Below are 14090 nucleotides of genomic sequence, written 5' to 3' on the forward strand. Positions count from 1 at the left end.
TTTGAGCGGGAAAATTTTCACTAGTTTGAAATTCCAAACTAACGTCAACTGGCCCGTATTTCAGTGACTCATTCTGTTTACAGCGGTCAATCACTACTAGAGGTGCATGATCTATAAATTCTCTTCTCGATAGCAGTGGTTGTGGTTCTTTACCATAGTAATTAGCCTGAAAGTTTGTATACATTTCATGAAGAAGAGCATACTGATTTCGATTGATATCAAGATTCAAATTACTATAAGGATAGTACTGATGATATAAAATAGTTTTACGTTAGTCGAATTGCAATGATCAAACTTGCTACAGTTTCTAGTAGTATTATTTTTTCTGTTTGTCTGAAATCCAACTACAACAAATCTTGGTTTTTCCAATTGTGTTGAAGTTTTTACAGTCCAAACATGGTTTGAAGTCACTGGAACTAGGGGATATTCATATAGTTACCAAGTTCGAAAACTTATTGGAATAGATGGATCTTTTTCAATATATTTTAGCAACTGAAATTTTCGTGAATCAGACAGTCTAACGCTAGGCAATAATCACTCTATTTTATTGATTTCAATTTTATACTGCTCGAGAGGAGCGGTTTGCAAGATGGCATTTGTATTACTCTGTGATCTGATCAAAATGAGTTCATGTTTAGCATTGACAATGATTTTGTGATAATCTTAAGCAAAACCAAATATCATGCTAAAAGGTACGGCTACATCAAAGTAGCCAGTGACTTTTGCTAGTGATTGATTATTATTATTTACATCAAGCCAACCAGTATTCTATATGTACCGTGATGGTCCTGGATTTAGAGATACATAATTTTTCATGAGACTAGTCAGACCAACATTTTTATTTCTATCAATTTCTGTTGCATTGATTTCATATCTTGCTTCTTCAAACAAATGACAGATGGCATTAGAAACTAAAGATGTGTTTGTCACTTGCGCTCCATCAGTTTTTACGATTCTTCCATGTACGTGAAGTGAACTTTTGCACGGCCAGAGACACTGGTCCTGATTTTGAACAATGGTCCGAATTTCATCACTATTGTTGAAGGTCGATAAGGCATAAAGCTGATGTGCATGAATTTCATAGCGTGCAATTGACTCATCAAAGATGATTGGTGCTTTAATATTCAAAATTTCCCCTTCCATGACAAATAATAATCAATCGCTCATAGACAAATTGACAGATACAGGTGCAAAAAATCTTAAATCTCTTTATTCTCTTCTTCTTTTTCCAAAGCCAATCTTTTGGTTGAAAACGATACCCATTATTATAAAGACTTGATGTGCAGTCTGATTGTTAAAACTTCACCACGAAAATTGACTAAATACACGTCTTGATCAACTATACGGAGCTGTATATGATCTATTGTCTGCACAACGACTGGTAAGTAAATGACATGAGATGGTACTTCGACTATCTTATATCTAGGTTGCACTAGAGGGAAAAATTTATGAATATTATGTACTTTCTGACCATTAATGTATGCACCTGTAGTTATGCTATACTCAATTCTGAAAGAATTCACTTTTATGATTGATACCGGTTGATCAGATTCATAAGCTTGCTTAGCTTCTAGTCTGCGTGTTGAAAATCCTAGCAAATGACCGATGGAATCTTTAGGTTCAAAATTTATACCATGACTGCAGTAAATTTCACTTTTTAAAGTATTATTGTTTGGTTTAATATGAATTTCAATACCCTTGTTTATTAAAGCATTCTGTAGATAGCGCTTTATGTCACTTATTTCATAATTTCCTGTAGGTATTTCAATTATTTCATCATTCACATAAAATTTATTTTGACCAATGTCTACATTGGGTATCGAATTAAAGGTTATAAATTCAACGAGTCCAAGCGTGTACTTTTTATAGGAAAATAACTCAATTAGAGGGAAATAGTGTGTTTCCAGAATTGAAGAAGTTCCCGATAATGTTAGCGTCAATGAATCATCCATGAAAACAGCTGGCGTTCAACTGACTTTATATTGAAAATTTCAACACTTATATAGATTAAAAGTACTCTTAGATTTTAATTGATTGCTTAGAAATTGCAGACATAAATGTCCACATTCGAATGTATCGTAACTTTTATATCTCTCGTGATTATACTTTATACTACCAACACCGAAATACTTGAAGAAATCCGAAGGTGGTCGAAGATTACCGAAGCTATCGAAATAAATTATTTTGCTGTCAATCTTTTTATGGGCACATCAATGTGTTTCTGGTCCTTTTTCATCGTCAAGATTAACAATAGCACATTCATATTTACGTCGTCCACCCTTTGGTAATCCATTTCGCCTAAAAACACCTAGAAAATGTGGAATATTCAAAGATTTTGCAAATTTCAGTAAATCTGCATCAGTCAAGGCTCGATGAGGTAGCTTCACTTTGAGTTTTTTGACTTGCTTTTGAGTCCTACTCCATGTTTATATGGTTTCAGATGAAGCACTAATCCTTGTCTATATGGCTTCAAGTATAGACATTTTCCTAAAGCAATGGTTTCCATCGTTTCACTATGTCGTTTACTCTCTGAAAGTTGTTGTTTTACCGAATTTGCATCATTCACAGCTTTAGCTATTCCTGCAGCTCCGCCAGCTAGTGCTCCAGCAGCACTAAAACCCGCAAAAACAGGTATGAGGAAGGGTAAAAACCCTCCTACTTTGGCTGTTACAGGTAGAATACGAGGTTTATTCACATTTCTTTTTCCACCAGCCTTCATGACAGCTGCGCGTGCGCCTCTGAGTGCAGATTTAATGGCAGTTTGTGCATCATTGCTTGAAATCATAGACTTTTTAGCTGCAGCAACAATTTTTCTCAGTGTAGTGGTAGGTCTTCTGTTCTTGCTGTGACCCATCCCAAATTTTGATTTCACCTTCACTGTGTTTGTAACTCCCCAAGCGGCTGCCTTTTCACCTATACCAGCGTCTGGAGCAAGGACACGTTTCCAAGCTTTTTCAGCTAGTATGCTGTCAGCTGAATTTCTAGCCTCTATATTTTCTCTATTTTGTGAGTAGGCTATATCGTGCTCTTTGCAAGCAGCGTCCGGCGGATTGATTCCTGGATCACCTCGTGCTAATCTTTTGGCTAGTTTTGTACCTGGGCCACAGTATTGGTAACCACGCAAATGCAATTCAAACGGCAAATTGTTGATGATTCTGTTGAGCAAGCCTCTCCTACGTCTTGACTGCTTCACGGTTCGCTTACGACTGACTGTTTTGCCTCTGTGAACGATCATATCTATGCAAGGGATACTTTCAGACTGAAGGTCAACATATATAACCAGGATATTTATAGGTTTTCCAGTCAGTCTTTGTCAAGATGCAGTTTGAAGCACAACCTGTGAAACTACCTATTCAAAATTTTGATTCGCTTGTTCAAAAAGAGAATAGAGAAAAACGACACGGACATTTGCTATCAAACAGTGTACGAGCTATATTTTGTGGACCTTCCAACTGTGGAAAGACAAATGCTTTGCTGGCTCCACTGATACATCCAAATGGCTTGAGATTTGAAAATATTTACGTCTACTCAAAATCTCTAAAGCAACCAAAGTATGAATTTTTGGAAAAAGTCCTTCAATCAGTAGATGACGTCGACTGTTTTTACTTAAGTCAGACATATGCTCATATTCCTAAATATCTTGTACGTGACAATGTTAATTTACTTGTGTTTTTCAAGCAAGATGAAATGAATCTAAAGCACATTTATGATGATCATGTAAATACTGATATGGCTTATTCAAAATTTAAAAATGTGTGTTTAACATGCTGGAATGATGACAAGTATGGATTCGTTGTAATTGACAAGGATAGGAATCTTAACCAGGTTAGATATAGGAAAGGTTTTGATTGTTTCATGAATCTGAAAAAGTAATAAATACATGTGTAATGATCAATATAAAAACAGTCACAACTTAGACGTTGATGCATCAACATGTCTTCGCGTCAGGAGAATTTTCAAACAAAAGAATTTTTTGCAACAAATTACTAGAGCTAGTGAATCAATTCGACGAAAACATAGGTTAATAAAGTTGGGCAAAGAAACAGTTGAGCGCACATTAAGTGACACTTTTAAACCCATTGTTAATCCACTCGAAAAAATGGTTTGCGTTTTCGAGAATATGAAAAAAGTTGAACCAATTAGATGGAAAGAAGAAGCAAAGAATAAAGCTGAAGAAAGTATTGATGACGATGATTTGTCATATAAGTCAATTAATGACTGCGAGGAAAAAGCATATGAGAATGTAGATCTCAGTAATTTAGAGACATCAACTGCTAGTGAAGCTGAAAACAACTCTGAAATACCTACATCTTCATGGATTGATGATGATGCAAACAAGTATCTAATATTGTTAGACGAACGAAGTAGAGAACTCGATAATATGTATGGAGTAAGAAAATTAACGAAAGATAGATTAATAATTGGAGATTCTCAGATAAATTTCAGTCAGAACTATATTCATGTGAGTAATTTGAATTTTCCCAAAAGTAAAGGCTTGCTTGAACTTTTATTTTAAGAAGTACCTCAAGAGTCCTCTATAATTCCCAGTGATCTTGAAAATTATAGACAAATTGTTATTGCAACAAACTTATATAAAAAACATTATAAACCAAATGGAGAAATTCGTGACAGTAAGGCCTTTAAATATAAAAACTTTATAATGAAATTAATTCCTCCATCTCCACCGAAAAATTCAAATAGACGAAGTAAAGACGGGAAATCATTATCAGGTGAAGGTATGATCCCACAATACATGATTGCTAGAGAGAAAAATCTTGTGGATTACATTTACTGGGATGATTCGAAGGAATTGGTAGACCGATTACGCTTACTCCTAGCGTCTCAAGCAGCTTGTAATCCAAGTCACACCAACGAAATTATATCAATTATCGAAGAACTACGAGAAGCAATGATGATTGAATGATGATTGAAACTCTGGAAAATTCCACAGATAAACTTTTTAAAAATGCGAAAATTGATGTTGAATCAATTCAAAAATAAGTGTATCGAAATTCTGAGCTCATTAGTCATTTAGACACCAGGCTGAATGCACTGAAAATGGACACCGAGAAGCTGCAGTTGGTGAAGGAGCTGCACAAACCAGCTAGACGAAATTACGAACGTTGACATTTCGATATTCGTGGCATTGATGAGACCTAGTAAGCTGATCTTGTTAAAATGCAACCATACGAGAGAGTAAACAAAGGATGCAAGTACATCTTAACTGCAATTGACATGTTTTCAAAATTTGCTTAGGCTGTCCCCGTTAAATCCAAGAAGGGCGAAGATGTAGCTGCAGCCATAGAATCTGTACTTGATGAGGTGCGCATACCGAAAAATTTACAAGTTGATAGAGGAAAAGAATTTTACAATTCGCAATTTGAAAATCTTATGAAGCGATACAAAATAAATTTGTACTCGACGTTTAGTAATTTAAAAGCATCCATTTGCGAGCGATTTAATCGTACTTTAAAGAATAAAATGTGGATGCAATTTAGCTTACAGGGAAATTACAAGTGGTTAGATATTTTGAAAGATTTAGTTTCATCTTACAATGATAGTAGACATCAGACTATTCGAATGAAACCAAAAGATATTACTAAACAAAATGAGAAAAAATTGTTGTCTAATGTAAACAAAAATTACAGTGTAAAACAAGCTGTTGGAAAAGCAAAATTTAAAGTTGGAGATAAAGTACGTATAAGTAAGTTCAAGCATGTTTTTGAGAAAGGCTACACACCGAATTGAACAACTGAAATGTTTACTATAAGTCATGTCAAGAATACTGAACCAGTGACGTATATGATTAAAGATTATCAAGGTAAAGCTATTGCAGGTAGTTTTTACGAACAAGAACTAGGCAAAGTTAGACATATAGATATTTATCTTGTGGAAAAAGTTCTGAAAAAAGAAGAAATAAGCTATTTGAAGAATGGTTAGGTTTCGATGACTCACACAATAGTTGGATAGATAAGTCTAGTTTATAAGTACCTTTTGTGTGAAATTGAAGTTTTTCTGAATAAAGTTGATTATTTGCAAAACACACACACACACACACACACATATATATATATGTATATATATCTTTTTACTTACATATCTACCTATCCTTAATCTAGTACATGAAAAAGGCGAATTTGGTGTAAATTACGTTTATTTAGATTTTTCTTACCAAAAAAAAAAATACATGAAATTTTAATGTATAAAGGTACCATTCACACACCTGAGTCCTTTTAATTTCTCAATCACTTCTTCACACACATTCTGATTGTAAAAAGTAATCATTTCAAGAAACAGAATTTCAAAACGCATAAGATTAGCAAATATTAATTTTTTCATTGCCTGACTCTTTAAACTTGTATAATTTTTTCGTTTATAAGATTTTACACTTTTCACAGATGGTGATTTCACTTTACGCCAAATACTTTCAGCGATTGTTTCAATAATGACATCTTTTTTACGTTGAAACGGCATAACACTCAGATCCAGAAGATACCAGTCGACACAAGGGCTGACTTTCTGGAGAACAGCAAACGTTGTTTCTTGCAGCACAAACGGATAGTATTTTTAGTTTCCTTGCTGTTGCTCCAAAGTTACTATATAATCACCAAACGATACAGTCATGTGTATATGGAAATTCCCGCAGTCGATGCATTGGTGCTTCTCTTGACCATCAAAAAACAGGGAAATGAGGTTGAAATAACTTTTGAATAATTTCCACTCTTCAGGATTCAGGGTTGCACTTTAACAATGATGACTGGCCTGTAGTTTCACTGATGAGGCGAGATTTCCGTCTTTTTTAAAGTCAGCACCGATGATAATTTGCTTTGTGAATGATGAATTCAGGTTGTGTGTGATCGTATGTAACATTTGGTTTCGTGGTGTATAAGACATGATGAATATCTCACTGAAGCTTGTCACAGACTGAGCGACAATTGAGAAACTGCAGACCATTTATACTGCTTTCTTTACAAATTCGATGGAACTGTAACATCCACCCAAATGCCGCATGCAGAGATCGCCATCTTCACTGGATTTTTTCATTCCTAGCAGCAAATTTTCATCATTATTCAGCAGATTGGTCATCCTTGCTGGTAGAAACACAGCAAATTTGTTTTCTACTGTGACGATGTACCGCACTCAAAATTGTGTTGTTACTCTTTTGATTTTTGTAAATTCGTAGCTTTTATTCAGCTCCAGAGCCTTCAGTTTCTCCGTTGGAAGGAAATCGTTATTAACTGCAATTTTTTTCAATTTTGCGAAATCCATCTTCACTTTTTAATATTCACCGTATACGACTTTCGCGTTAAAGTATGTAAATCGATTCGCGCTTGTATCACTTCTTTTAATTCTCGAATGTTATTTAGAAATACGTTTAAACGATTTTTCAGCTCTTGTTGCCTTTCTTCTTCACAATCTGACATCTGGCAATAAACTGATGAAGGAGTAGAGCTAGCCTCATTTTATAGACGCTTACCTCCTCCACCAATTTCTGAAGACTGCACAATATTGTCTAATATTGCATCATATGATGGAACATTGTTCTAGAAGGTTCTACATTATAATCGACACGCGTGGAATTTAATTTTTTAACATCGCAAGATGTAATGCGTCATTGAAAATAACCTTGAATCTTTTATTTTCCTTTCCATAAATATATATCTCTTTCTCTTTCTTAGAAAAGACAGACCAGCAAAGAACATTCGAGAAGCTTATACGCATCAAATAAATAATTAAATGTATTATCTGAACACATGCATGTGATAACCTTGAAACCTGTTTTTCGCAAATTCTGCCTTCACACAATTGCGCAATATTATTCTATGACGTCATCAAATCTTCCTAGAATCTTCTATAATCTTATACGCATTAAACAAATAAAGGCAGGAATTTGTTAATCAAAACAGGATGCCATGCATAACCCTCATATCAGATTTCATCTGTCCACCGGCATCTTTTACGCATTTAACAAATAAAGGCAGGAATTTTTAGCTAAACTATCATGTATCAGGAAGCAATAAATCAAATAAATAGTCAAAACGGGATGCCATACGTAGCTCTCCATATAAAATTTCACCTATACACCTGCGTCTTTTGCGCATTTAACGTACATCTTATCTGTCAGGAAGCAATAAATCATCCTTGTTTTTCTCATTTAACTTTGATAAATGACCGTGATAACCTTGAACCTGTTTACATGAATTTGGCTACAGACTATTGCGCAATCGTGACGTCATCAGGATCCTCCGAGAAAGACCTCAAAGCTCAGCACGGACACGAACCACTACAGGTCGAAGATTCTCGATGCCGGTGAGGTAGGAATCGTGAGCCAGAAACCCCCCTATACATCTACTGAAGAGGCTGTGGATGTTGAAACAGTAAGCGTACGTGGGTTAGCGTTCGCAGATGATAAGGTTGTTGTGGCAGAGTCAATCAAAGACTTATAAACAATGTTGAATAAACTAAATGCAATCATGAAAAGCATAAGCCTCAAAATTAATGCAAATAAAACAAAAACTATGCTGTTCGAAGAAAAGAGTAAGAAAACACTATGCAATATTTTATTAAATGATGAGAGGATTGAACAAGTTGATAAGTTCGTATACCTTGGTAGCTTATTTACTAGGAACGGAAAGATAGATGAGGAATTAGATAGACGCATAAACGAAGGTAACAAGGTTATTGGTAGAGCAGGTCCACTTATCAGAAGTAAAAATATATCAAATAAAGCTAAAATAGCAATACAAAATTCTGTATTTGTACCGACTGTACTATACGGTAGCGAGACATGGACTTATCAAGAAAAAGATAAGATTAGAATTAACGCAATTTATATGAGATTCATGCGCATAATATGCGGGAAAACTCTGATGGACAAAGTAAGTAACGAGATGATTCTAAAAGAATGTGGTGCAGAAGAGACGCTAGTAGACACATGGAAAAGTAATCGGTTAAGATGGTTCGGGCATGTTGAGAGAATACCAAATGAACGACTAACGAAACAAGTGTATCAAGGTAAAGTGAATGGCAGCGTGCTCAGAGGTAGACCGCGGAGAGAATGGTTTAGAATGTGTGAATGAGACCCTAGTTAGAAGTGACATGAAAAGTCACAGAAACACGAGAGCCTGCATGAAAAATTGCAATGACATAAACGAAGCTAGAGAATTATGCTAGGACAGGAAAGTATGGTGGAAAATAGTTAATAAAAGGAGTGTCAGTAGAGTGAATGACGAGAGGAAGCAAAAGACCTTGGCCACTAATGTACCCAATTAGGGAACCTTACATAACGACTTTGTGAGGATCTTCACTTGGGGTGATTTCTAGAGAGATTGATCAGCAACCTGGGTCGGAGAAGTGTTGTTTCTGGATCAATCTGAAAATTCTCTATCAACTTCCCACATTACTCCCTTCCCCACCGAGTGAGTCACGCCTACCCCGAAAAGAAAATGGCTTAATGGTGTAACAACCATTCTTTAGTCAAGAAAGAAAAAAAAACGTCATCCAAATTGATGAACTTTTACAAAATAGTTAATCTTTAACCAAACAGTTGCAGTTTAACCTATAAAGAAGAAATTTTCAAGCAAAAAATTAGCTTTCTATCAATAAATATGAAGTTCTAACTGAAACAGATCAATTTTCAACAAAAAATTAAAAACCATCATATGTGTCGTGCGCCGAAGAAAGGGAGCTTGCTCTAAAAAGCGAGACTTTTCAGAGCGAGCGATTGAAGTCGATTCGATAGACTGGAATTTTAGGAGAGAGGGAAGACTCACGAAATCTTCCGATTTTCGATTTTTTTAGAGTAAGCCCCCTTTCTTCGGCGCACGTCTCATATTCAGGTAGAAGTTAAATTAAAATAAGGAAAATGAATTTTCCACAAAATATTTAAACGTTGAACCATAGATTTCAACGGTGAAACAAACAAATTAATTTTTAACAAAGTGGTTCAACTTTTACCCAAGTAGCTGAATTTTCATTGTAAAAAAAAAAAACAATTTTTAGCCAAAAATTGACTGGTTAAATTTTTAATTTATAAAAATTATTTTCTAAAAAAAAATTATTTTTAACGAATAATATAATAGCGGATATATTAAACACAAAGGACTTATTCTTAATCAAATTATTGATTTTGCAACCTAATAATAAAATTCTTAACTAAAATTATAATCGTCAGGAGGAAACTACTGATGAAGATTAATATAAATAAAAGGCCAATAACTTACAAAAAAAAATATATCAGGGTAATTTTTTATCATATTCTACTCAAACAATTGCATTTCTCAACATTACCGTTAAATAATTTTTCACTCTGCAAATTTTTAACATGATTATCCTTCTTTTTAAAAATAATATGTTTGATATTACGGGATCCAGACATTTTGCTAATGGTACTTTTTGTTTTCTTATTATTAACTTAAGCCTCAACCAAAACATACTAATTTTAAAACAAAAAAATGGATTTCCCTAAAAAGAGTTGAATTTTTAACCAACAAAGATTTTTCTCTCGATAAAGAAACAAAATCTCAAAAGAATTTTCATCCAAAGAAATTAATTTTCAATCAAAGTTAATTCTCATTAGAAACTAAAAAAATATGCAGTGAATTATTAATTTGCAAAAAATTCGATTAAATATAAGATATATTTAGAAGTTTTGAAAAGGTTCCAAAATAATTTAAAGCATGAAACAATTTTTTTAAATTATAAACAGAACGTAGATTTTAGACGATTCAATTACGTTCCAATTACGTTCCAATTACGTTCTAAAATTTTGTGCCCACTGGGAGACCTCTACGGATCTTCCACACAATAAAGCTTAGGGTCCTGAGAACAAGTCAAAAAAGACGAGCCTAAGAGGATCACGGTGTGAATGAAGAAATTTTTGATGTTTTAGGTGAAGACCAGAACGTATCTTCAGGGTATCAGGTGACCTACATGCTCAGTTGAAACCGACTTGGGAAATTGTTATGAAAAAAGGACTCAAAGAAGAATCTAGGAAGAAATTTCTGGATAAATATTCAAGAGAAGGTACTTTCTGGACTGAAGCTCCGAAGGTAAATCTAGAGATTACACCTACAGTGTCGGAAATAGCTTTGAAAAGAGACCAGCATTTCATATTCACACAAAATTGTGTCGGGACAGCGTTGATGTCAATCGGCTCTGCGATCTCGATGCTTTTGATGACTGAGAAGAAGAGACTGATCGCTTATTGCTTCTTGAACGCTTGGGTGATGCTGGCCGCTTGCTATCATACATCTTTCACCAACCATCTATTTGTAGGAAATCGTACATTACACATTAAATGAACAAGACAATCAGGCTTACGCTAGACACGACTACTTCAGATGAATGGCTATATGGCTCTAAATTCTCAGAGCAGGTGAAAAAGGCTCAACAAATGGAAAAAGCATATGCCAAAATAAAAGCTCCGGAGGAATTTACGATTGAAAAAGCGAAACCTGGGAGCCAGGGAATCGCGAAAGGCCCATCTTCGAAGTTCCGCCACCCTTACGAAAATAAACTATTCAAAAACTATTGAAATCCTATTCATTCACTATTGTCTGACTATTAGAGTACTTATCACTCCCTAGTCGGTCACTATTCGAAGCCTATTGGCGCCCAATAGTAAACGAATGGTGAATTGGCTTGAAAATGTGTTTTTGACTTGAAGTCAAAAACGACGTCTAAAATGACGTCAAAAATGTCATTATAAATGACGTTGAAAACGACGTCAACAAGGACGTCTAAAGAGACTACAAAAAAGACGTCAAAAATTGGAAAAGTTTTTAACGTCGTTTTTGTCCTGATTTTTGACTTCGTTTTCAACGACATATTTGACGCCTTTTTCAACGTCATTTTTGACGTTGTTTTCGAAGCACTATTTTTTCTATTATTTAAAAACCCTGAACGCTTCCCATTTATTTTTTAAGTTATATTAAAAGAACAGAATTAACATAAAAAAGTACTATTTATTCATTCTAAAATGCACTGTAAACCAGGGTTAAGAGGCGCATGTGTGGGGAAAAGCAGCGCACGCCTAATTCTGTATTTCAAACGCGACATTGTTTTTCATAGGTGTTGGAACTAAAACTTTACAATGCTTTATTGCAAGTCTTTAAATATTTTACATAGAAGATGCGAATATCGCATTTAGAAATGCAGAATGAAAGGTGTGCCGCTTAACCCCAGCTTGCGGTAATTATTATTATTTATGGAAACTTATAGTTACAAAAAATGAAGATTGCAACCTTTTTGTTGTTTATATTCAATTTATTAAGTAACTATTTCAGTAACATTACTGCATGAAGCAACGAAATAGAACTTAACTATCGATGCTTCCATTCAATAAAAGTCTGTTTGGTGAGATCAGCGTGTATCAGGCTATTTTCTAGAATTATACACAGCGCATAGTCTCATACGCAAGGCTGTCAGCAGATAGATTCTCATTAAATGAAAGCGTCCATGTGACAATATAAATATTCGGGGTCCAACTGATCTTGTAGAAGTTTCGTTCGAACGTAGTAAATTTTCTCAGATAAATACTTGCCAACTTTCTTTATTCTGGCTTGTCGTGGAAAGCCAGAAAATCCAGCGTCGGTTATTTTTTCGTAAAGTAAATCGGCAAGTGGAATAAAAAGAAAATTTTAATTAAAAGGAAAATGGTATTGTATGAAGTCACGAACAACCTACTTCTCAATATTTTTCTCGCTTTCTTATTTGAAGGTAAATAGAATATATTTTTAACAATTAGTCATGTATTTTTTAAATACATCTAAATACATTAAATAAATTTAACGAGTTTAACCTTACTGGGGCTTAAAACCTCCCTTATTCTTTCTTCAGAATTTATATTTTTATTAACTTTCGCTGCATTTAGACAATTTTTTGTAGAGTAGGTGTGTCCCAAATTTGCACAGCTAAATCTGTAAAAAAATTGGCGCCACTCTTCCTTTTCATTGTTTCCCACACTTCAATATATATGTGAACGTCTTCACCAATATGGACCTGCTGGTTAAATAATTTAACTCGAATACAATTTTTTCAATTTAGTTTTTCAAAATTATTTATATATTTTATTGCACATACTTTTCCATTTATTTGACTAATTTGACGTCTCGACTATGAATAATGATCGGTAGTGGCAGAATTATTACGGGCAGCTCGCCTTCTGAAAGTCTCATTCTCTGTGCTCGCTGTATTGTTTTCAGAAACTGTAATACCAATGAAAGTATATAAATTTTTGAAAAACTTCAAGCTGAAATACTCAAAAAAATAAGTATTGAATATTGATTAATAATTATTAACTGGGAACAGCTTTCTATTTGAAGAACTTTTAATGCTTCTTTATCCATTTTCAAATCTCGTAAATTGTTTAAATCTTTAGAAATCCTTATGAATTCTTCGAAATATTTGTGAAATCTTCCTGAAATTTTTTGTAATCGTATTAAATCACTGAAATATAATTTTTTTTCAAATCTTCAACATTTTTTTGAAATCTTTGAACTGTCGTGTACTGGATCCTTTTTAAAATCTATTAATCTGGTATTTTTAAAAATTCTGTTGAAAACTTTAAAATCTTCTCAAATTTACGAAATATTTTCAAATCTTTGGTATCTTTCAAAATCTGATTTACCATACCTTTTCTTTAAATCTTTAACATCCTTGAAATCTATTACAAAATTTTTTAATCAAATTAAATTAAATTAAATTTACAAAATATGATGTATATTCTTTTTTTAAATCTGTGAAATCCATAAAAGCTTTATGAAATGTTCAAATATCTTTAATTTTTTTGAATCTTTTAAATCTAGTGTACACGCCTATTTTAAAATCTTTAAGATCCTTGGAATCTTTGATAACCATATAATGCCACACACGAGTCTGACAAACCCAGTGGTATTCTTCTCACTATCATAGGTTAGTTGATGCAGTGATACGAATTTGTCCAGCGATCTCTCAGATCCAGGTGCGGCGTTTGGTGTTAATTTTTGGAAAGGTAAGTAGATTTTTCTACTCAATAGAAAATTAATTAGGGGGTGCTAGGGTGGTCCAAAAAATTCTTTATGAGCTACAGAGCAATCCACCCCCCCCCC

General features: G+C 34.0%; 1 protein-coding gene across 2 annotated transcripts in view; it reads right to left on the minus strand.

The window, feature by feature from the left end:
• Positions 1-12883: 12883 nt before the first annotated feature.
• LOC117181895 overlaps positions 12884-14090 on the minus strand; it is a 10751-nt gene continuing 9544 nt past the window's right edge. Inside the window, exons 2-4 of one of the 2 annotated variants that reach the window (XM_033374911.1) lie at positions 13303-13420; positions 13084-13208; positions 12884-13002 (exon numbers count right to left, since the gene is read on the minus strand). In XM_033374911.1, the coding sequence (XP_033230802.1) occupies positions 13202-13208; positions 13303-13420 (125 nt within the window). In that variant the 3' untranslated portion in view covers positions 12884-13002; positions 13084-13201. Of the gene's footprint in view, positions 13006-13083; positions 13209-13302; positions 13421-14090 lie in introns of both variants that reach the window. The other variant, XM_033374910.1, reaches the window with a different exon arrangement.

The sequence above is a fragment of the Belonocnema kinseyi genome, chromosome 10, assembly GCF_010883055.1.
Source record: "Belonocnema kinseyi isolate 2016_QV_RU_SX_M_011 chromosome 10, B_treatae_v1, whole genome shotgun sequence".
NCBI lineage: Eukaryota > Metazoa > Arthropoda > Insecta > Hymenoptera > Cynipidae > Belonocnema > Belonocnema kinseyi.